We start from the raw sequence: 25,421 nt of genomic DNA, 5'->3' as shown, positions 1-25,421 counted from the left end.
AGTATCCATGCAAAGATGAGGGGAATCAAATTTGCTTCTCAACCCCTGGTTGATTCAAAGTTTGTCTATCAAGTTATCAAAACAAAAGAATTCCTGCAGTGCAGAAAGTACATAAAATGTATTTTAAGCCCCCATGCATGTGTTTTATTTTTTTTCCTTATTGTCTGTTTCAGTGCTGATGAGACAGGTGGAGGACCTCATCATCAAAGCTGTTCTGAGTGCTGAGCTGCAGATAGCCACTGCATGCAAGATGTTTGTTCCCCACAAGACAAACTGCTTTGGTAATCATTTCATATTCTTCTTAAAATGTTTTTAACCAATCTCCCCCACCAAAAATGAATGAACATGAACATCCTGTTAGGTGTATAATTTAAGCCAGTTTTGGTAATGGAAAACAAGCTGTTCGGGACAACAAAGTGAAACTCTTGAGATCTGCAGCGTCACAAGAATTTCTTTTGAGTGAAATCGAAGCTCTGGACAAATTCCCTTTTTTGCTCACAGTGCAGATACACTCACACACAGTCATACACACCACCACACCCCTCACATTTCCTTTCAGTTTCAGATTTATTGTCCAGCAATTCCTCCGTACTATTTCTCCACTGACCTTGCTGAGGCTGTAGACAGTCATTCCTCAGTGTGAAGTCTTCCTGTATGTTGCTGCCCTCTGACTGGCTGCCGGGCCGTGGAGGGCCTGTTGCCTGAAGAAGGAATTTGCTTCCTCTCCTCTGTTGCCATTCAGGTCTGCCTGATTTAGGCTGGCTGTTTTCTTGGCTGCTCCTGCCTTGCAGCGGGCTCGTGTGAACTCCATTTTGGAGCCATTACCCATGTTAGTGTTGGCACTAATTGTCTGCGCTCTTTCTCTTTGTCTGGCAGTCTCTCTGAGATTTGGGGTTTGAAAGCGAGCACGTTGGCCGAGCCTCCCTCAGCACCACTGTCTCTTTTTCACTCTCTTTTTCCTCTTCTCTTGCTGTTTCTGTTTGTTTATAATTCTCCCTCTCCTACTCACACTCTTTTTCACCTCTCAGATGTTAGAAAAATAAAGGGCTGTGCAGTTGTGACAGGCTTCTGTAGACATAATACCCCCGATTGGTGGTTGTTTGGGCTGTATTGGGCACGTAGCAGCATGGACTCACACCATCAGACAGTCGCCTGCAAAAAGATACTATCTGCATAGGAGCATCACTGCTGCGCTGAAAAACCACATTAACCCAGGTATGAATGTTGACCATGCAGGTATTTCCAGGGAAAAGTGGCTTACCAAGTCTCAACCTGGCTCTCATAACACCTGAGGGAGATGAATAAACAACCAGCCAACGCATATCTTTGGTGTGAGAGTTAAAAACAGGAATGAAAAAACAAGTTTGCTCCTATACTCGTTCACTCTTTCACTCAGGCACACTTGTATTTTGCATTGTTTATACACATCCCCATATCCCACTCAAAAGTGCTCCAGATTTTTTAGTGATGCCATAGAAATTTACACACTGAGATAATTTGCATGCTTTAGCATATGTAAACAGGACTCAGCTTCTGCATAAACAAACTTATCAGTTCTTGCTTTGCAATTGTTCAGAGGAGTAGACATACAGTATAAACATCAGAATGTAGAAGGAAAGTGAAAAATACAGAATGAAACACTCTCAAGCCTGCTGATGACACTACACTGGAGCCATCTTGTATGTTGAACATGTAATGTAAGCGTACATTGTGCAGATCTGTATGCTGCCAGTGTGTGACAGAATGACTGGAAATGCTCCTAAAAAATATACTATATATTTTGGCTTTTCTCTACTCTGTCCACATTTGATTTGAAATGAATAATTTGAAAACAAAATAATTGCTTGTAGCTTTACAGGTGTTTACATCTGTATTGAGTGATCTGTGTAGAAACTGAAGCCTTTTTTACATGTAAGCCTATACAGACTTGTACAGATACTACAGCAATGTCATTTTGTAGTACAGAAGCAATTATGTCTCACACCTTTGACTGTGATACATAATACACTGTGGTCTGCTGTGAACATGCCCATTATCTCACTTCAGGCATATCAGTTTGCCATTGAATTTAGTGTAATTTTGTTGTCTTCAGATGGCCCCAAGCAAGTTAATTACAGCATTCATATTCCTTCTGCAGTATTAAGTTTGCAAAGGCAGACACTGACGGTTCCAGAGGACCACCCTCATCCTTTATCTGTTGATCTGTCTCTCACAGTGTGGTCATGTTGCATGCAAACTCCCTGTGCGTGTGTGAGTATGTATGGACTGTATGGATACAGAGACATGTAGGAACCAGTGTAAAGCATGGGTTTTACAAACACACAGGTCTGTTTAAGCTTCAAGGAGTCCAGTCTAGTGTCTGTTGTGGACTTTTACTTGTCTCTTAAAGTAAAGCCAACCCAAACCACCAAGGAGTCATGATCAGTCAGCCCTTGTCAGATTCATTCTTCTTGTACTTATCCCTACTTTCTGACTACACAGCCTACAATACACGCTGCCTTCATCCTGGGCCTAAACAGCTGCCTATAATATTAAACACGTAAAGCATAAGAATGCAGGGCAGCAAATATATTTGTGTTAGTGCAGTGAATGCGCTGATAAAAGCAGCCATTGTTAAGCGGTTTTATACAGCCTCTGGCTTTTATGGAAGGGAGCCATGCAAGACCATAAAGCACATTATAATCTTAATTTACTGCAAATTGTTCCCTGCCATTTTAATGTCTATTAATGGTTTTAATACAATGTTTATTGTTTTCAAATGGGATTTCTTCCCTTTGCTCAAATTGCACTGCATATCTAAATGGGCATACTGTAACAAAATCTTTTTATAGCTCTGTAATGTCTCATGTGGGAAGAAATAAAAACAACAGATTTTTCATTTTACATTGGTATGAAATGTGTTTGTGTGTGTGTGTGTGTGTGTGTGTGTGTGTGTGTGTGTCTCAGTGGAGAGAAAATGCCACCCATGCAGCTCCTTACCGCTGCTGTGTGATTAATGGACAGTCTTTTTGCTGAGGGATGCTGATTACAAGATGTTTTGACTAAGATCTGATTAGCCAAGCCAAAGGCCTATTTTATTACACACAAAACATTCCACTAACTGGTCCTGTGTTCCACTGAATGTCCCTCATTAAGTGCTGAGTGTGGTTGGATCCCCCGTCTGTGAACCACTCTCCCTGTTTTACATTAATCAGATACTCCCACACTTCTCTGCAGTACAATGTTTTGGTCCCTATGATGACAGTGTGGCTCCTGTATTACTGAGTCTTTTTAAGAGGGATTAATGGATTGGGTAATAAGGCTATAGACTGTTAACTGTATCCATTTAATTTGTTCTCCTCAGTGTTTTCATGGTTGTGGCTCCAGGCTTTGCCGCCGTGCTCCCTGCGACAGCCAAGAGACAGTTCAACAGCAATAATTTATCTCAGAATGATGCAAGAGTAATTGAATTGTCCTCGCCTACGCGGAAAACACCACATGAAGGCAAATGTTTTATGTTGCTGTTGTTATTGTGGGCCAACAGGCTGCATGGCTAGGGTGGGGAGATTATTGTTTTTGGGCGTTTGTCTCTTGTGGTAAAGTTTCCAGCAGCGCCCATCCAATAATTAAAAAAAAAAAAGTTCTTCATCATCCCTTTTCTCTGTCACAGTTTTTCTCTCCCTCCCTCTGTAATGGGTGTGCTGTGGATGTTCGCTGCGTCTCCTTTCCTTGTCTGTGATGCTTGTTGTGGCTTCTCTACGTCCCATTTAACAGCACTCCCCCGGCAGCGGTCGAGCCACAGAACAAACGTGTCTAGCAGCGAGCGGCTCGGCGGGCTCATGGGGCAGGAGCGGCGTCTGCTCCTAATTGGGGGAAAATGCACGGCACATGGAGTCTGCATGTCGGGGGATGGTGAGGTGGTGTAACACCTCACCATTTTCCCCTGTTGTTGTGGTGCCACTGATGAGGCACTGCAGGCTCATACCCATTTATTCCAGTACCATGTTCCCCACGACTGATGCATATTGTTTTATGACAACAACACAAACGCACACACACACACACTGTCCCCATCTTTCTTTTCTGTGCGTGTGTTTTTATACAAACGTGGATTGGATAAGCCTGCAAGTGAATAAAGAAATCTTACTGCTGAAGTTAGCGCTGTTTAACATCCTTAGAAGTTAAAGAAGTAAAAGATGGCAGTGGCAGTTTATGTTGCAGGTCTAGACTCAAGCAAACTTTGTTCAGTTTGATCATGAAAATACAGTTTACAGTTAAACCACTCTGGACCTCATGGCATCACCATAAGTTGAACTCAAACCTTGTGATACAGTAGCCCAATGAATTACACTGAACAAAATCTAGTTTGGATTTTCTCCGTGGATTTTGAAAACATAAGTAAAAAAGGTGCTTTGAGGGGATGTTACAATCTTAAATAAAAGTGTGTACAGCAGTGGTAGGTAAATAATATTTATAAATAGAAGTATTTTCTCCCTGACAAAAGCTGAAGAACAGACATTACAAAATTAGCCTTTTTTCAAATGTTAATGCACTGTTACTTTTTAGTTCATGAACTCAAAAAAACTGAAAAAAACATTTAACAGTAATTGTGCAAAACTGTGCCCTCAGATAAAATCCTTAAACACTTATGAATAAATTTCTTTCTCAAAGGAATTGAAAGAAATAAACAAAACATTCTGACACAAAGGCCTGCATTGCCATTGCATTTTTACCAAAATAAGTAAATCTGCTTGATAGTGACTGATGGATATCATGTAGTTTTACTTGACTTCTTCCTTTATTTATTTATTTATTTTTTGAGCCAGCACCTGAAAAAATGTTTTTTCGACATGCATGCTCAACAGCTTGTCTGTCTTTAACTTTCTATGTGGCCTTGATTTGGCTTTTAACAGTTGTTAACCGTATACTACATAAAGTAACGTACAGCTTCATAACTTTAACTCATTCTGTTAAACTAGAATTGCACAACATGATTCAACCAAGTGCAATATCAAGCCATTGCTCGCTGTCACGCTGGCTTTTGTATGCTTAACACTGGCATTGACCTGAGATGCTAGAACAAACAGTGGTGGTTATGGCAGCTTTGAAACTCCCAAGCCCCCTGGCCTATTCTCAACACAGTCTGTTCTTTTGAAGTGCCATTAGAAGGATTTTTCCTCTGGCTCTAAGGCTGGGTTTTGCCCTATCCCTGTAAAATAATGCGGTTTCCCTGCACGCTGCTGCTGGGGCCTGCGGGTCGTTGGCTTATAGGGTGACACTCCCCAGAGCAGTCTGAGGGCTGTCCTAGGGCACATAGGCAGACTCAATTACAGTGAGCCATATATCAGTCAGTGAAACAAGAGTGAAAATTGGAATAGAATGACCAAATTTTCACACAGGGAACTTCCTGACCACTTTGTAAAATACTTTTATTGTGTCATTCGGTACTAAGCTATTGCTGGAGTGAAATATATACAGATTATAGCCAAAGGCTTTCTAAGTCCCCAGGTTTCTGCCACTTGGGACACACCATCACATTTCCAGCTTTATACTTCTGGAGTTCATACTCATTTCCCCAAGTTGGAAAAGAAACAAACTTTATGATGGGGGTTCAGCTTTTCCTGGTAGCCATTAGAGTGCTGTCCTTCTTGTTAATATATTGTGACGATATGTAGACTGCCTAACCTTCCCTGTCATGAAAAAAATTATTGACTGTATTTATGAAAATATTCACAGCCACAGTTTGTTTTTGATCTACCGTCTTACGTAAGCAATTTCATGACAGATGAAATGTGTATGTACTTAGTTGGTGTAATTGAGCCAATCCCTCAGTAGCAGACTTTGGTGAATGTTTCTTTCTTGAGCGATTGGGTATATAACATGCATGTAATCAGTAGCAGAAAGGCGTAGGCCATGTTGCCAAATGCAACATAATGGGGCTATGATAAAACTCTGGAAACTCTTGTGACTTTGATACCCTTCATCCTTTATTTTCAGTGAGCCGATCAGAAAGGTTTCTAATTCTGCCTCTCTCTGCCGACCTCCCAGTTTGTGGTAAAAACTTTTTCGATTCATTTTGTGTTTACCTCTGTAGAACTGTACGGTTTTGATGTGCTCATTGACTCCAACCTCAAACCCTGGTTGTTAGAGGTGAACCTTTCTCCCTCCCTGGCCTGGTGAGTGACACTGTCTTGATTATTTGATTCTTTCATCGTTGTTCTAGGAGAATCTCTTACTGAAAATATTTCTCTCTCCCTACTAACTGAAACAAAAGTTTTTCATATTTGTTTTTCAATATATGCAAGAGTTTAATAAAAAAAAAAAGTTGCCACATTGAAGGAAATGGCGCTCACACTTGAAAAAACATCTGTCACACTAGAGATGTTGCCAAATGTTGTTTCTTCTACAAAACCATTTAGTCAGTTTAGCATGTTAGTCAAGGTCAGACAACAAATCTGTATCCTCTTACAACAGTGACTCATTTTGTTCTACCCCCTGCATTTGTGTGTGTTGTAATTTTTGTATTTGTTTCTTTGTTTCATTTTTTCACACCCACTTATTTACAGCGATGCACCCTTGGATTTGAAGATAAAGGCCAGCATGATTGCAGACATGTTTTCGCTTGTGGGTGAGTGCGTGCAAAAACAATGACTAAATAGAACTCCCATTTGGTTCCAAAGGGCCGCAGTTCAAAGGCAACAGTGCTTATAGCAAGATGTTTAAATCCATTACACTTGTACATTATATGCTGGTGAAACAGAGTACATCAAATAAGTACAAAACCTTCAGCAATCTACAGGTGGCCTTGCGTCTTAAGTTACATTTATTAAGCATCGCATAATTAACAGAGGAGGAAAAACATTTGGTAGATACAGCACATTAAAAGTCATGGAAAAAATATTAGGATTACAGATTTCAGAGCCTACATTAGAAACAAAAATTCAAACTGCAGAATTAAGCTGGAACATCTGGATATCAACAGGAGTCAACGATTTTAATAGCATAGGCTCAGATTTTAAAAACAGTTTACACTGCCTATCAAGATGTTGTTAGAAACATAAAGCTTAAATTTTGGATTACTCATACTTAAGATCGGAATGAAAAAATATTTTGCTTGAGGCACAATTCAGAGATTATTCACTGCAAAATTATATAATTGGGATAAAAATGTTAATTTTGGAGAAGCTAATATAAAATGAAAAGTGCTGTAATTATGCTGTATTTTCTTCACCAGTCTCACTCCAAAGGCATAGATGCTAGTTGGCCGTTCTTGTAACCAGCAGGTTTCAAGCTGATGGAGACAGTCGTCTATTGTTTAATGCTTAATGTTTTCCTACATTCCACTCATTGAGTTTGCGCAAACTGCTGAAAATAGCTGTACGGCTTCATAATGGGAGCTGCAGTGTTGAGAGAATAAACCGCAGCCTACATTAATTAACATTAAATGTCTTGCGGAAAAAATTGTCAACAGTGGCTTTAATTATTTTATGGTCATTAAGCTCTTTTGAGAAACTGGATCCTACATGTCAAATAAAGCAATCTTTAGCATGAAGACATAAAAAATGATTGGCCCAAGGCAGAGATAAACAATGTTTATACAACAGTGTTTGCAGCAGGGAATGAAATGTGTCTCTGTTATGCCTCCTCCATTTTTACCTCTGCCAAGGAGGTTGTGTTTTCACCCATGTCTTTTTTTTGGTTTGTTTGTCAGCAAGATTACGCAATAAGTACAGAACCGATTAGGACCGAACTTGGTGGAAGGATGGGACATGGGCCAGGAAAGAACTCATTAAATTTTGGGACAGATCTGGATCATTTACTATGAATTTGATTTTTTTTTTTCTCTGAAGTCTGGTGTATATTGTTTGACATTGGCCTTGGCGGAAGTCTGCGCTCTACTGACAACCATTTTAGTTAATGATTGAATTCTCATGCAGAAAAAGAACTTACAATGTGTCGTGATACGTAAGTTTAAACCTCATAACTTGACCACTAACACAAGCGTACACCCACAGTCTGAGAGCTTGCCTTACCCTTGTAGATGAGAGTTAAAAGTATCCATGTCGTAAAAGAGAGACAAATATTAACCAAACCTTCACATCTCCTGATTATTTAATTTAATCCCCTGCTTTATACTTATTACCAATCACAGGATACTTGGAACCCACTGATTAGCTGGCATCCATCTAAACTGGCACTCAACCATTAGGTCTATCTGTGGTCTCAGCCTATGATATTAAAGGAATGGCTATTAGGTATGCATGTCTGTGTGCGTGCACGTGCACGCAAACATACGTGCGTGCCTCGGCCTAGGCCCTGCTGTGGCTTGAAACCCTCCTCTCTAGCTCATTAAATGAAAGAGTAGAATCATAAATTGCCAGTTATCTTTGGACTGAGACGTTACTTTGAGCCTGGGGAAAATGAGCAGTGGCATGTAAAACATAGCACATCTATTATGTACCAAACAAACTAAGTCGCTGTTGGCTGATAACACTTGGACTGCATCCCAGACCTGTAAATAATGACAGCATTCCATTAGCATTCATTTTCCGCCTGCGTATAGCTGTCAGCTCTGTGTCGCCCATGTTTGTAATAATTGCTGTGTTTAGGAAAGAGCATGGCAGGGGCCTGATTGTTACCTGACGGCTTGGATGAGGTAGAACAAATAGCCAGGGGTTCCAAGCTGTCAATAGACTTAATCCAAGTCAATTATTACTTCAAGAGACAACATAAACATACTGTATTTCTGTAACATTTGACTTTTGCCACTAGTTACCTTTGTGGAGTGTGTGAATTAATAAACAGAAGATCAGAGATTTAAATCATACTGACAGGGTGAGAACATCCAAGTGGGAAATGTGAACATTTTTTCTCACCCCTTTTAACTACCACTGTGATGCACTTAAATGTAAATGTTTGCAGCATTATTAATCCAAAGTAGCGTGTCACTATAATAAAACGTATCTTCTTTCCCTGACTACAAAGTTGAAGGAATAAATTGTCATTTGCTTTCAGGTGGCGTGTTAGACGACAAGATCAGTACCACCCTCACATTCGTCCATTATATATGAGGCTGCAGCCAGCAGTCAGTTAGCTTTGCTTAGCATTAAGACTGGAAACGAGGGGAAACAGCTAGTCTGCCTCTGTCCAAGGGTAATAAAATCCACCTACCAGCACCTCTAAAGCTCAGTAATTAGCATGTTTTTTTTAATGTGTACAAAAATTTAAGTATAAAAATGACAATTTGACGTTTTACTGGGGGTCACAAGCTGCAACTTCCCAGTCTCCCGTGGTTGCCTGGCAAGTGCTCAGAGACAAGTAAGAATCCACCACGTAACCTCCCATAAAATGGACAATTGTTGCTTTTACACTTTGGTTTTTGTTTGGACCAAAATAAAATGAGATATTATCTTTTAATTAATGGGCTTTAGAGGTGTTGGTAGGCAGGTATTGTTACTGTTAGGTAGAGCCAGGCTAACTGTCTCCCCCTTTTCCATTCTGTATACTAAGCTAAGCTAGACGGCTGCTGGCTGCAGTGTTATATTTAAGTCAGATGTACAGTGTGAGTGGTATTAATCTTCTCCTCTAACTCTCAGAAAGAAAGTTAAAAAACCTATTTGCCAAAATGTCAAACTGTGCCTTCAAGCAAGGAACCCAGTCAGTGGTCCACATCAGGAGACTTTTGGAATATTGGGCAGCAATTGGTCATTATATTAAAACATTTGAAAGCAAATATGTCTGTGAATTAGAATGATATTCCTAAAGACATTGTTGAATCACATGTAATTTATTGCCTCTGTGCTTCTTGTTCTACTTTGGTTTCTTGCACAAACATTGAAAATCTGATGCAATATACAGTATAAAGGTCACAGGAATTAACATATTTAAGACCTGATGTTATTGATACACCCCCTTATGACTCTTCTGTGCCCCTGCAGGCTTTGTGTGTCAGGACCCCCTGTCGAGACAGCCACGCTCTGACCGAGTCACCCTGGACCCCAGCCTCAAACGCCCAGCAGCCCCAAGAACACAGGTACTGGATGCTCACACACACACACACACACACACACACACACACACACACACACACACACACACACACACACACACACACACACACACACACACACACAGCAAGGAGCCAAGCCAAGTGTTGCACTCACTCACCCTTCCTTGTGAAATATTCCCATTCTTGTCTTCATCTCTCTGTTGCTTACAATACATTCCTGCCACTGTCATTGAGCTCTTCTCTTACCCTCATGGAAAATTCACTGTAATGCAAAACAACTGCTAATGTAATTACAGTGTTTGAGTGACATCAGTTTGTAAGTGGTACTCTCTGTGGCTTATTGTTTTATCATTTCTAATCAAGTGACTAATGCTCTCTCTAGGCCTTGTTGCCTATTGATGCATCAAAAGCTAACGCACTTGGCTCCCTCCACTCGACTACTGCACCCAGATTTGGCGCAGGGTCTGCTGGAGGGAGATTACTAAATCAGACAAATTTCTGCTCCACCTTATATTGTGTAAAGGGCCTGTTTAGACATACAGTAACAATGTTTCATTGTTGCATGCTGATGTAGTGTGCATGTTGTCTGTGTGCGGTTTCATAAAGGTTAAATGGCCATGCTGATGTTCACCCACAATATACTGTCTTCACCCAATGCCTCTTAGACACCTTTCTATGCACTGACAACCACTGCACACAGCAGAGTGGTAAGTTTTCTTCTGACTCAGACATATTAATCTTCTTTTGCCTTGTCCCTTTGCAATTCCCTGATGCCTGTTACATTACCGGTAAGAAATTGCTCACCGCTTAATAGATTATATGGCTTTACTGTTTTTCATAGTGGCAGACAGATGACTTATATCGATCCCTAATGCTGTATTTTAATAGAATTCTCATTGCATTAGCAAAGTGGGCTTTGTAAGCAAGCGCTTCAGATGCTGCAATGGACCACTCGACTCAAGAAGTCAGAAACTTTGCTGAACAGAGGCTCAGCTACTCAGACATACTTAAAACAAGCCTGACAATAAACCAGGGCCGTCAAAGAGGCTGTTGAAGAACTCCAGGGGCCTACAGTGAACCTGTCCTTTCCCTTTATTTTGATTAGGGGCAACAGTTGAGACTTTTTCAGTGGGATTAGGCCTTGTCACTTTTTGGCTGCCTTTGTATCCCCCCAGCCGCGTCAGACAAATTAAATGTAATCCCCCTGCTATTTAGATGACAAATTCTGTATGTGATCCCATGGGGTTGCGCCTTGCTGTCTGGCCCAAGTTCCAACCTGCATGCCAAAGTTGTCAATCACAGCCTGGTAGTGGATGCAGCGGGGAGACAACAAGGGATGCCAATATATAATAAAATGGTCCTTTTATGTGACGGGGAGAAAAGAAGAGAGGTTATTTTTGTTACTCAAGGTGCAGTTTGCACATTTTCCATTTATAAATGAGAATTATTTTTGAAAAAGTTAATGTTTGTCAGTAAAATTTAAGACTATTTTTAGAACCTTTGAACATTATTAAATTCTTTCCAATATAGAAGGAGCCAGTTTTGTTTTTGTTTTTTTTTAAGTATTTGTGTTGGAAAGATTAATGGCGGTACATGGTAGGTATGAATATAGCATGATTCTGTCTCTACTCTTGTCCCCTGTAGCGACAGAGGCCTGTATCAGCCAGTAACTCAGAAACAGAGGGGTTAAAAGACAAACAAAGAGCTAAACAAGGCCAAGGAGACAGCACTCTGAGCTTAAGTGCTGAGGAGGTACGGTCTTAATTATGGTTAATTATGGGTTAAGATGTTATGGGAACCTGAAAATGCATTAACTCTTTAAAGCTTTGTCTATTTCATTTAATGTCCTTTTTTTTTTTTTTTTTTTTAATACAAATATAGGTCAAAGTGCTGAGGAGGATAAAGGAAGAATATGAGAGACGAGGAGGCTTCATTAGGATCTTTCCCACTGCAGAAACATGGGAGCTCTATGGGTAAGCTGAGCCAAGAAGGTGTAGACAGATCACTTGCAATCCCCAAGGGGTGTTTGTCTATGTTAATCATTATTAATAGTGTCTTCAAATGACAGTAGACATTTAGACTAAATTAATGCAATCAGTGCATAAAGCCAGACCATATGACTCCTATTGACTGTGTCTAATTGAACTACCAGACTAAGGTGTAGCCACATAGATACTGACTATTTGTTGTCAGAACGCATTTGTTGAAATCTGTGTATTATGTTCCAAGAAAGGCTTATATCCCTCAGGGACTTATTGTTAAAATGGCATTGAAACTCCTATTAGAGAGGAAATCAGATTTTGCTTACAATTCATATTCCTATATGAGGATTTGTTGCTTGATTAGATCCATGGCTCTTTTGGCAGCAGGGTTTTGTGGCATTTTAAAAAGCATATTATTGAACCGTCATGGGAAATTATTGATGCATTCAAAAGTGGCTGCTTCTAGAGCAGCTATATCAAAGAAGCCTCATTTTAACACATTTGCCACAAAATAAGGTGGTCAAGGCTCATTGGGGCAGCTGCCTTTATGATTATTGTAATTTGCTTATTATCTTCTTCTCTCAGTGGATATCTGGAGTCCAAGACATCAATGAACTACATGTTGGCAAACAGACTTTTCCATGGAAGGTAAGCATTTCCATTGTGGTTGGGATTGGGGAATAAATCTCTCCATCAGTTTGTGGAAACGGTTGGATTCTAACGTGGCGTTTGTTTGGGCTTTCGATTGGATAGGTGAGGGGAACAGCTGAAAAGATGAAGCGCAGTCAGCTTTTCCAGCGCACGCCCAATGTCTATGTGGCATTGTGGTGTCGATTTGGGGGCAGGAGGGGAAAGACATTTACAGATGATCTGTGTCTTTTTATTGAACCACATTTTTGTTATTTTAATACAACATGCATTTATGTCATTTGAATCAGTATGGGCTTTCAAGTTTTAACCACAGCTTTGAGTATTGCGCAAGATTGTCTGCAGATTTAGCCCCCAAATAAGCCCATCTTTGATTTTTCCATATTCACTTGGTAGCCAGATTGGGGAGGTGGTTGTTGCTGCTCAGTTGCTATTATTATTTGCCATTTATCCTCCCTCCTTTGGACTATCACTGTCTGTCACATCAACTTCTGGACTCTGGACAAGCCATTCCAGTACACTAATCTTTCTCAGAACTGGCTTCAGTTAAAATTTAATATTTAGTATTGCTCTGCAAAGTACTTTGTAATTGTTAATGATACTGTATGTGTATACGGTAAATCATTATTGTTGTTGTTATAACCATTGTGTTGACATGTCTTGTTCTGTCTCGCAGGAATGTGAATGGGAATGTGCAGCTGCAGGTGGACGCCGTCCATGGCTGTCACGTTGTCCAGTATGAGAGGAAGCTGCTGTCTCTCGAGGCACGTAAGAGGAGACAGCGCCACCTGACTCATCGCTCTGCTGCAGGGAAGAAAAAGTCGGGTAGGCCTGATGTGTTCTGCCTCAGTTCAGGAAACTGCTTTTTTCTAAAACTGTGAAGAGCGTAGCTAAGTAGGACAACATCACACGCTAATACACTTTTGGTTCCAATAAATAACTCCCCTGTGTCATGGTAAGGTTGGCCAAATATGACTCTGAATGAGTTCATTTCATTGCAGCAACAATAAAAAGCCTATTTTGAGGGTATGCGTGTCTTTAATCCAAAATGCCAGTGATGCAACTGACATGTGTCTTTTTCTTGAAATGCTGCATACCTCAGGGAAGGAATCCAAGGCCTCCCCGACTGAGAGCAGCAGTCAGGAGGGAGAGGAGTGCGCTCAGGAGGAAAGAGAGGAGGTGAAACAAGTTCTCCAGCCAGTCTCACACAGGGCTTTGGTAGCAGAGCAAAGAAAACAAGTGGCCACACCACTGGAGCGCTGCCACAGCGAGGCTCTGTCCAGCTCAGAGGCAGCCACGCACAATGCCAGGCCCAGAGTCAACCTGCTCAACATCCTTCAGCAGGGGTGGGACCTCAGGTCAGTCTGTGTTCTCTCTGCTGCTCTCATCTTCCTCCCTTACTGTACTTTCTTCTACCTCACTTTCCCATCCTTCCCCTTTAAGAAGGAGAAATACGTATGTACCCAAAACAGATGAGAAGAAGTTCAGGCCTTCTTCGCCTAGGTTATGTTTATCTCATCTATGTGTACCTATATCACTACTGTGGTCTGCAAGATAGCTAGATCTGGGATTTTTAATAACTTTTAACCGACTAGTAAAAGAAATAGGTTGGTAAAACCTTTTGGATTAGTACCAGTTAAGCAGTCCTTAAAATAATAGTCCTGCATTAGCTAATGCTTGACTATTAAGTGAGGATTAGCTGAGGATAAAAACATTCTAACTCATATATCCCTAAAATAAAAGTATATACTGCTATACTTACATGCAACAAAGACTGCGGTCTCCTGTCGATTTTAAAAGTGTGCCTGAAATTATGATTTGAGAGGGAATTACAATAACAAGTCTGAGTTTGTAGAAATTCCTCAGTGCTTGCCAGGACTTTGTATGAAGCAAGGAAATTATAGTACAACATATCATTGTTTGTGTGTGACAGCTTTTTCCAAAACCCTTTTTTTTTCGATTACAATATTCTGACAGTTCTCTTTCCAGTTTCACCTGGGCCATGATGACAGTTTATCCTTTTGATGCCGATGCAGGACAAGATACATTGTGTTTCTGGCTGGAAGTGATACATACTGTACCTGTTTTTGTTTTCTCTCTTTTTATGGAGGATTTGTCAGCAAAATGGAAGGAGTATAAATGCTCGGTCTTTCTGTTATCACAGATGTATCACGGATTCCAACAAAACAAAATTGTCTTTACTGTCAGTTTTAAGCGAACTGATTGAAGACCTAGTGGCTAATCTTCATTATCAACTGTTAGTGCGTCTTTCCTTTTCCATTGCTTTACCTTTGCAGTTCATGAGGATTTTCCTCTCTCTTCTGCTTTTGCCTCTCCTCTCTAGTAAGGTGCAGGCCCGGATGGCGTTTTCTTCATACCTGAAGCGAGTCCAGCAAAGACTATTAGCAGAGAGCAGAGCCAACACCATCCCAGCTTGGCCAGACAAGGACAACGAACAAATGGTACAATGACAACCGTTTTTAATCTCCTCTTCCTAATAAATGGACATTGGTGGAATACCCCGGAGAATTGTTTCCTTTGAATGTATATATATGCCAGATTTCCCCTCATTATTATTCTGTTACTCATCTGTACCATGGCTGCATCTGAAACGTGTACGAGGCATTTGTGGCAACATAGAAGGAAAACGTTGTCTCTGTAAAAGTTAGCCTGATTGGAAAGTCTGCATTTTAATGGCATACATCATCATCAGTGACCTCAAACCTTTGGGGAAAATGAATATAAACTCAGACCCATCTCTAGGCCATAAATTCAAAGGTCTCAGTGTTTTAAATGGCATTGAACGCTGAAAGGACAGCACACACACAGGCAGTTTGAATAATTGTGGCATGATGAATCAGTGATTCAGGGCTGTGATAATAATATTTTTCTCATGTATGTTTTTTGTCTGCACAGGAGCTGGTGATTCGTTTCCTGAGAAGAGCAGCCAGTAACCTTCAACAAGACATTAAGGTGGTCTTGCCCAGTCGCCAGTTACCAATCCAAGACCGCAGACGCATCCTGTCCCACCAGTTAGGCGAGTTTATCCACTGTTACAACAAGGTAACCATTCACACACACAGAGTTTTTACCAAAGAATTACTATTCTTGGAGTTGATGCAAACAGTGGAGACAAAGTGCATTTTCTTTACAAACAACTGCGTGTATCCGCTGTCTAATTTGTTTTTATCTTCTCAGGAAACTGAACATATGGTGAAAAAACAGGAGAATAGCAAAGAGGAGCATTGTGTTAACCCCAGTGTATTTCAGGAGTACATCACTGCAGCGAGGTTAGTGAATTGGCAAGCCCACTTACCATTGTTCAGGGCTTGGCTCTTAACCGCTCCAGTTATATATGCTACTGAGTGAAGAGTGATCTCAATCTGCTCTACACATTTTTCTTCTGTTTTTATTAACAGTGAAAATGATCTGGAGGAAGTACTGACATTCTACACACAGAAAAATAAATCAGCCACCGTCTTCCTAGGAACAAAAGTCAGGAGTGTTAAAAAAGACGTTCATGAAATAAATGCCTCAGGAGATTCAGGCAACTATGAGAATTCCAAAAGTGAGTTCCAATTTTTTTTTTTTTTTTGCCATATTCTTGTTACTTTAGGTCTGGTTTGTGTTTAATATTTTATCATTCAAGCACAGTAAACTTGAATTGTTTAGATTTGTAAACCCAAAATCAGGGAAAAGGATTGAGTCATCTGGGGTGAAGAAAAGGTCAGCTTCAAATGATTAGCACTCATTGGGAGAAAACAAATGTGTGTCAGAGCCGAGGAATGGCTAACTGATGATAATGGAGCTCTGGCTTCTTTTCTCCTTTGAACAGCTCTGCCTGTGGCCAAAGAGGATTCCAGCGCTTCAGAGTCCTTGCTCTCCACAGGGAAAGTCAGCAGTGACCCAGACATCAAGGCCGCTGAGAGTCAACCTTCTGTGCGTGCGCTGTCTGAAGAACAACAGGCGGTGGTTGAAACTGGTAAAACCCAGCCAGATGTCCAGGCGTCTCAGCACTGCTCCAGCTTTCCTGTGACTTTAGACTGCACACATATACATCTGCAGCACTGCTCTGATGAACCAACATCCATGCCTCTTCATTGTCCGCCACCGCCGCCACCTCCTCCTCAGCCACCGTCTTATGCACAGTCCTTGGCAAAGTCTCAGTTCTGCCTTTCTGAGACTCTTTCTGATCCTCCTGCATACAACTCTGCCCCTGTGGTAAAACAACCCCCGAGAGCGATGTGGATAGCTATGTCCACGGGGTCTAACACAGTCTCAACCAGGCAACCAATCCAGGTGCTCAGGAGGATTCAGTCCTTTACCTCATCCACATCCGGCTCTGGGGCAGCCTCTTCCATCCCGAGTGCCACACAAATCTATAGCCAGAAGCTCTCTAGACCTACATCTGCAGGCCAAGGTAAACTTTTGGCTCCCTGCTGCTCAGTGTTTGCAGCACTGACCATCTTGTTGTCTGACTCATTCTTTTGTTCTCACATTTGTCCTATGACTTTCTTTTTTAGTTAACAGGAGGAGCAGTTCCAGTAAGCTGAAGTCAAACTCAGTGGGGGCCTTTAAGGAGTTAAACTCCCTGTCTGCCCAGGCACAGTCTAACCAGCAGGCCTTCATTTCAGCCCTGCAAAAGCTGGCGGATAAGCAGGTTGCTCACCACTATGCCAGCTCCAGTCACATCAACCTGCTAACACATCATGTGAGTTCCTTATGTTTTTAACCTCTATAACCCACTGAGCCGACAGCTACATGCACGTGGAGCAGGAAGTTTCACTGTGTTCGAACAATAAACTATGCTGAGTTATTAAGCAACTGTAAACTGATCTGTGTAGCGTTTCATGAAAGGAAGAAGAATCTGGCCCCTCTGCAGTAGTCTCTCACTGTGAGGTCTCTGATATTTCTCTTTGTTGATGTGTAAACCTGGCTCTGACCCCATGCTGATGGGCGGCATCTAGCTGCTCATTCATTCAGCAGACCTGTCGGAGCCGGAGGTCTCTGCTGCCTCTTACCGCACACCTTCCTCCTTCAGCCCTCAGTTCGCCTGTAGTCTGTGGGCTGTGGTTGGTGCGGGGGTGAGTCTGGAACTGGGGTTTTAAGCTGGCTGGCCTAAACACTGGTGAGCCTCATCAAACCTCAGCTCTGTGTGAGGTCTCATTATCAGATGCACCATGGGGGAGTGATTTCTGTTGATACTTAACAAGCAGCCACTTTTTTGTGGTAATTGATGCTTATAAATAGAGGAATGTGGCAAATTGGCACTGAAAGGGGGAGCGGCAGCTTCATTGGCTCCATCACCACCATCTCCTATATTCCCCAAAGGTTTGTCATTTGGCACGGGGAGCCCCGCAACCCCCCCTCCCTCCCTTTTCCTCTTCCTCCTCCTCCTCCTCCTCCTCCTCCTCCTCCTGCGCCTCACTGTTTTTTTTTTCTGTCAAAGTTTTTTGTGATGGCACTAGACCACACAGACTGCAGTTTTTATGGCTTCCTTGTGACTGTACATTATTCTGTCTGTTTGAAAGGTGTTTACTGTATTTCCTATGAATAGTTAATCCTGGGCATGGCAGCAGTTTATTTTTCAGAGTAAAACAGTCCAGTGTTTTGCACTTAAGGGCTCAGAGTACATTTAATTTTTTTTCGGGCTCAGATTTGAAGTCATTAAATCACTTGCTGAACTAAATGGAGAACTTTGTAAACAAGAACAACACCCTGCTGCACTAGTTGACCTCTAAGGGTTTAGTAATTACTCACTCATGTTAGGTCACATTTATACAATAAAGTGAGTATACTCCTGCTCTCTGATGCATAAACATGATGTTAAATCCATCCAGCATGTGTGAACATGGGTATTTTTATGTCCAACGCTTTATTATACGACATCCTTGCAACTCTTTTGTCTCAATTAGTCAAGCCTGTGTACATGCACTTAGACGGTGGGGAATTATGGCAACACATACATTGGGCCTTATGTGGTAAATAACTGTTTATAATAGTACATATATCTTAAAATTTCGATCCTTTGAAATGTTAAATGATATATGGCATATCGTCCACAAGCCCTGTCGTATTGGCTTCCATATATATGTTTATTTCTTTAATTTATATCAGATAGTTTCTAAGGTTAGAGCTTTGCAACATCATGCTGACACATTTTTCACGCTTTGCAAGGCTTGGCAGCTTTACAATTTTTCCATTGGACATTAAGTGCTACACAGCAGGAAATAAAGTAAATAAAACACCAAAGCGGTATGATTAATTCTAACATTCGATTACAGCACCGGGCATAATTCCCAGGGTACAGAGCAGTACAGAGGTGCAGTTGCTACAGTAATGCCGATGTGGTTGTAAACAGATTTGGCCTGACAAGTCATAATAGCTGATTCTGTTAGGGATGGAGATGGGGGAGGGGACCACCTGAATTCAGTGCTGAGCGGAGACTAGCTGTGCCATGTGCTTTGTGTACATTTCAAATAGCCCCCAGATACAAGAGAATGAATTGGTCGATGTAGGGAGGAACCAAACATGAGCACTTATTCATCATACATTTCCACTGCTTTAAACGCTGTGCGAACTGTGTGGTAGCATGTGGTATGATTACACAGACTTGACCTAATATTGATTTAGCAACTTCAGACCAACATCCTGCAAATACAGCAAGTGTCATGAAAATGTCATTAAATTTGTTGAAGTTGAATCATCTGTTAAAGTCTTCTCCTCTGCCCGCAGTTGACCAATCTGAACCTGGCCAACAGGGTGTTGAGCAGAGGGCCAGTGAAAGCTGTTCACTCTGGAACAGATCTACTTAACAGCACTTGGTGAGTCAAAGAAATGTGTCATAGACAAATTTTATTCTGAAAAAGGGAATGTATCATCTTTAAATTGCATTTACTCCTTCTCCCTCATCATAAAATCCAGAATCAGTGAATATGCAAATATTGTTAGTTTCAGATGTTTAACTATGGACAGAAGATGTCTCCTACTTCACTGCAAAGTCCATTCGCAGTTTATGTGCACAGGAGGCTTCAAGTTTCCACACCACACTTGTGTAAGTTGCATATTGGACCACGATTGACTTCCAGACTCGCTGTGTGTACAAACACGTCTGAAATAGAAATCATCTTAAATGTATAAGAGATTCAGAGGAACTCTCCCCCTTCAGTAGATGAATGTGAAAACAGCCTTTTAGTGTCAAACTATGTACATATATCATTCTGTACAGTGAAGGTCAAACATCCATGTGAACTAACAATATGCCAAAGGAGATTTCTGAGTTGATGAGAAATTCAGAAATAAGGTGGAAATCTGATTTAAAAAAAAAATCCATGTTAACTAGTCTGTTCTTTAAAAAGATTGTTCGGTACAGGCTGCAAAAAATGAAAATAATGAATGTATGGTATAGAAGATACAGATGGACTCAATATCATATTTCAAAGAATCTGTTTATTCTTTTAAAAGTTCCCTCTCTGTTACCCCACTTTTGCAGTTAGCACACAGCACACCTCTGCTGCCTTATAAGAGCTTTAGTGCTCCTTTTGGTCAAATTTCACCATTGTGCTTACGCGTGCTATTTATTCGACCTCCCCTGAGGCAGTACAGAGGGAATAGTGCGTTACATTCTCAATGGGGTTCACTGCCAAGCTAAACAGCATATTTCTCCCCTGAGAGCCTTGAGTTTGAGATGCTATGCTGACGTACACCAACACAACCATTCTTGTTTTTCATAATCTGTCATAAGGCCTGAAGATTGAAAATGCTTTAGTTGAGTATCTAACTTTAAGGATGTTGTTATGAGAGTTTGATGTATTCAGGAATAAAGTATTAATCACTTTGGCCAAATTACTGTCCTGAAGATTTTGTGTGTAATCAACTTTACAGAAGTCTTTACTGTAGACACTTAGATTGTGGTAGCCTATTTGGTCACACTCAATAGAATCTAAAGGCTTTTTAAATGGTCTCTGACGGATTTTTAGATTGAAGATTGTTAGTATTTGTAAAAGGATTGCAGAGTGCCAACACCCCTCTGGGAAGGCTAATTAAATATGAGCCTGGAAATGGGCATTTTGTTCCCTTTTTAATTGTGCTTTGTGGAGCTAAGTAGCAGTAGAATTGGCAGCTGAATGCCGGGAGTGTGTGAAGCACACTGGCAGCTTAAAACCTTGCATTGGAGGGATGGTGGGGGCAGTGGTGAGGGGGTGCAATGTCAACACCCACATAGTCTGTCTGCTCCAGGCTCTCGCCTCTGCAACCATTGAAATTCCTCCTTCCTCACCCCTCTCACATTGCTCGGCGAAGAGGAGGAAGGAGACAGAAGGACAGAATATGATCACATGGTTGTGGTCTATGGTACCAGACCTTGATAATAAACCTAGTAGAGATTGAGGGTGTTATTCATTGAAAGGAAAGTGTCAATGGTCACTCCCCTTTTATTTCTCTGTTGATATGTGAGTGACAGTCTCTCAGACAGCTTGGCCCTGATCTTGGACTCTGTTTTTCCAGTCCAGCCCTTTCTTGTGTATCGAGCTGTCAGGGAATTCCAGGAATGTCTGGCCTTTTCCCTTTTTAAAATGTTTTTATTTCCACAAACCAAAGAAAGAGAGTTTTAACAGAATTTATAATTTTATGGATAGCTTCATGTAGCTTTTCTGTATGATACCGAAGAAACAGAAATCACTTTCTGATCTCCCAATTCAAGTTAGAGCTCTAGTGGTTTGATGGATCAGACATTTCTTCTCAGAATTTAGTCATTCCCTTTAAATATTTCTGCTTTTACATTTATTTTTTTGGGACTTCATTCATCAGAAAATAAATTTTAGTACAGATTGACATTTCAGCTTTTCACATTTCAGGTTAATATTTCAAAGAAGGAGAAATATACTGTAGCTTTTGTTAGAAAGCTTATTTGAAATCTCTTCAGAAACTACATATTTCCCTTTATCTTCCCATTTGTCACTGGCCTGTAATACAAAAAGCTCTCTTGTACCCCAGTACTCCCAGCCCTTGGTTTGGCGTTCACCTCTTGATGCAGTGAAATGTCTTTAATACGATATTAGGATAAATTGCCTTGATTTTGCCTCTGCGCTGTTTCTTATAACACAGAATTTCCTGAGTCCCCCCCCCCCACACACACACACACTCGGGCTGAAAGTTTGTGCCAAACATGCTGAAACTGTTAAGCACACTGGCTCTTTAAGCAACCACAGGGGTGAAGTATGATGGGTTTCAAAGAGTAGTATGGCTCTTTGAAGTGCTGTTGCCAGGATCTACCAGGTATGCTGCATCAGCACTTTGAGAGCTGCTCCTTCACTCCAGTGTGCTGACAACCAGGGGGCTTTGAACCATACTGCATGTCTTCATACACCCACAGTTAACTTTGGGATCATTTCCGGTGTTGGACCTCCTGGTACATTTAAGATGATTTCCATTCTGTGTACTTGTGAATTAATGTGAGCTGTTCAAAACACTCAGACAACAGACAGTCAGACATTAAGACTAGAGTCAAAGCAACAACCTTTAAAGCAACAACTCATTTGATGTGTTTGGATAGATTACTTTTGCAAAGGTTCAGACAGCCATGATGTCCTTATCATTGTAATAAGCTGGTAATTTTACTTTTATTTTTTATTCAGCTTACTAAAGCAAGTTTTTGGCGCTTTGGTTTGCTAGTACCAGATGTGGTTTGAGTTTGTGATGGAGATCCAAGTTTGTCTTGTATTAAGTCAGCAGCAGGTCATGGTTGGTCCTCATCATTTGTATTAGTCATTTGAACACTCATTAATGTGTTTTGAGCTGCAGCAGCACTGTGGCCACAGAAATGGCCTCCCTACTTCCTTCTTGCTGTACCTACAAATGACCACAAAACTATTATGCCTGCAGTGTTACGTTCACTCCAGCACAGTGAACTGAGAAATACCACAACCCTGTTTATACAGGGTATTTTTAGTTCTGTTCAATACTTTGTCAGATTGCTGTTTGACTTGGTCGAATTTTGTAAGGACATACCATTCCAAAGGATTTTATGACAGCCCATTTGCTGAACCAACAACCGAACTAATCAGAAAAACTCGGGTGAAAATTTAAGACTTCTTTGATGGGGGGACAAAGTCCCACAAAATTGGTTTGATGTCTCTCTTCCTTTGAATTTAAAAGAAAAGATTTTATTCACATTGATTGGAGCCAGATGTGGTAATAGGATGAAGGAGAACCCCTTAAGGTAAGAACAAGTGAAATTCCAGTGAATGGATTTAGTATATTGAGTGGACACACACACCTTTTATATGAATACCCACACTCACAGTGCGCAGTATTTTTAAATGTGTCTTCCATTTTGCAAAGTTGTCAAATGTGTGACACTCACTAAGTTTGTGTATAAAGCCCTTTCTAAGTAACTTATTGCGCCATTAAACGATAAGGAGAATCTAAATGTCTTAATTTCTAAATTGGAAACATCTGTAGTGCCATCCAGTCAAAAGCTACAATATCAACTATGTAAACACGAAGTCACTGCAGCATCATGAGCTGTGACATAATTTTCAAATACAAAGGTTTTTGAAGACCAAGTGATATGTGAAATTCAACTGCCAATCAGTTTTAGATGTGTGTATTAGTCTGTCTTTTTATATATGAATGGAGAAATATATGTGTTTTAGAGCTTGAAGTATTCACACAGTTTGCTAGCTAGTTTTGTCAGTTGGTTTGGTGAGCTACACAACAGTTAACCTGTCAGTTAGTAGGAGTAAATGTTTAGTATCAACTAATCTCTATTTGCGAACTAGTTTTTGTGCTGCAACCTGTTTTAATTTAATAATGAGCAAATCTCTACTCAGGAAACACTTACACTATAACTAGCATTAGTTTGAGCTTAAAAGCAACTGACGTAACCGGCTCCAGGCTCATAGCAAGGTAGACAATATTCAGGTTTTAAACATTTAAAAAACTTTGTAATTTTTTTTGTCACCAGCTATGTAGCTCACTCATCTCTGTTGTTATTGTTTGAAGTCAAATCTATCAGGTACCTTTGCTTTTTAGTTTTCCAAGTAAGGTTGTCCGCTGGTCTCCTTTGAGTGTAAAACCCAGAACTGGCCGGTTTACATTAGTCCTTTTTCCAGATATCAAGATATTCTAGGTTTTACTTGGCATAGTTATCCACATAACTCAGTAAACCTGCTTTTAGGAACATATCTCTGTTTCAGGATCACATATTGCTCACCACTGAACTACATAAAGCATCAGCATCCCTGACTATGCCTCTCCCACAAGAAATCCCCAGCTAGAAGTCAGTTTTGTATTTTAGGGATGGTTCTACTCAGTGTCATGTTGTTGCCAAAAAACATAGTAAACAAACACTGATTATTAGCTGGAAATACCCTCACACTCCTGATGTTTACACGAACCAGGAAGGGCTATGAGATACTGTGGCATGATGTCATCTCAACTCATACGATCCATTTTCCCACATTCACACTTAATTAGATTGATGGCACACATGTGCTCAACTTGCACTGCTGTGTTGTTCTACAGTAAGTTATATCAGCATATTAAAGGATGGCGAGCACAGCGGGGAGTAAGCTGACTCCCACAAGCAGAAGTCCAGCAGGGAGGGAAGTCCCCAATAGTTGGAGCTCCACACGTGCTGTACTAGTGATGAGAAACTCAGATGTAAAACTGTTCTTCTGTCTCATTTTATTTTCCCCTATTTCATTGGTTACTGTTTTGGACTAACCTCTGGTTCCTCCTGGTTTTAAATCATGGTGATCTGTAGTATTTTTTGTGTGGTGTTGTGTTGACAAGCCCTGTCTGAAAAGATCTCTCCTTAGAGTCTTATAGTGACATTGTACTCCAGGAAACCATATGCTCTTGACCTGAGAAATAGTCCGTTTTAGACCACATGCTAATAAAATGGTAGCACTGAAGGTCCCAGTGGTCCAGTGTGAAAACTGTAGCCAAGTTAAAGGAAATGACTGCTGTAAACAAAGAGCAAGTTCTTGTTTTGTCTCCTGGCGCTGTAGAATCTCTGGCCTTGCGAGGTTCACAGACAAGCCTTTGTTTTCAGAAGCTGAGAAAATTGAATTGGCCGGTGGTCACACCAGTTGTTTTTGAAATATATGTGCCATTATGTGAACTGAGAAATGCATGGGTGTATAGCATGTTCACATGAGTTTGATCCCTTGTGTCTTTGTTTGGCCACACACGACAGGAATATTTTTTCACTTGAGCGACACAAGATTATTATCCCACGCTGTACATTGTTGTTCAAGACTAATTGAATTCTAATTTTAGGGCTTATCATAGTTTGGTTCTAAAAATATTGTAGCTATTGTGATTTTAAGTCGACAGTGTTTTCTTTTACCCTAGACCAACGGACAAATGTTATTGTATGTAATGGGAGGAATTTCCAAGAACCTTTTTGTCGTTAAGACCCCCAGGGATCCCATTTCTCCAACTGTACTTGTATCTCTCTATGTTTTTTTTTCTTTCATATTTTAACTCGCATCTCCCAATAGTGCTCTTTATGGAATTATTTTTGGCTGAGGTGGTACATACACAGCAGCACACCAGACTCCACATAGACTCAATTTAAGCATGTCTGAAGAGAGGCTGGTCACCTCATTGCGTTAGCAGGAGCCAAAAAGGAAAAAAAAGGCTGAAACAGGCTTAGTTCTAATGACAGATAATCCAGTTACAAACTCGTGGAGCTCGTCAAAAGGTTTGCTTTCCAGTTTGTGGCTTTGTGATGTGAATGGAACGTGAGGCTCGGGGTGCACTGAGGCAAAGAGGAAAGGTTTTTAGTTCAGCCT

The 25,421-nt window shown here is 40.8% G+C and overlaps 1 protein-coding gene across 4 annotated transcripts in view; it reads left to right on the top strand.

The window, feature by feature from the left end:
- ttll5 (tubulin tyrosine ligase-like family, member 5) overlaps positions 1-25,421 on the top strand; it is a 48,637-nt gene that overhangs the window by 9,298 nt on the left and 13,918 nt on the right. For 3 of the 4 annotated variants that reach the window (XM_040136578.1, XM_040136577.1, XM_040136579.1), the window contains exons 12-27: positions 174-281; positions 6,074-6,155; positions 6,546-6,607; positions 9,918-10,012; positions 11,633-11,740; positions 11,870-11,961; positions 12,556-12,618; positions 13,295-13,443; positions 13,721-13,976; positions 14,963-15,080; positions 15,535-15,681; positions 15,817-15,908; positions 16,038-16,186; positions 16,454-17,038; positions 17,142-17,329; positions 19,354-19,442. In XM_040136578.1, coding sequence (XP_039992512.1) covers positions 174-281; positions 6,074-6,155; positions 6,546-6,607; positions 9,918-10,012; positions 11,633-11,740; positions 11,870-11,961; positions 12,556-12,618; positions 13,295-13,443; positions 13,721-13,976; positions 14,963-15,080; positions 15,535-15,681; positions 15,817-15,908; positions 16,038-16,186; positions 16,454-17,038; positions 17,142-17,329; positions 19,354-19,442 — 2,383 coding nt within the window. Of the gene's footprint in view, positions 1-173; positions 282-6,073; positions 6,156-6,545; positions 6,608-9,917; positions 10,013-11,632; positions 11,741-11,869; positions 11,962-12,555; positions 12,619-13,294; positions 13,444-13,720; positions 13,977-14,962; positions 15,081-15,534; positions 15,682-15,816; positions 15,909-16,037; positions 16,187-16,453; positions 17,039-17,141; positions 17,330-19,353; positions 19,443-19,569; positions 19,673-25,421 lie in introns of all 4 variants that reach the window. The other variant, XM_040136580.1, reaches the window with a different exon arrangement.

Source organism: Xiphias gladius, chromosome 10 (genome assembly GCF_016859285.1).
Source record: "Xiphias gladius isolate SHS-SW01 ecotype Sanya breed wild chromosome 10, ASM1685928v1, whole genome shotgun sequence".
NCBI lineage: Eukaryota > Metazoa > Chordata > Actinopteri > Istiophoriformes > Xiphiidae > Xiphias > Xiphias gladius.
The sequence above is the reverse complement of the archived record's forward strand: the minus strand, read 5'-3'. Positions and strand labels throughout refer to the sequence as shown.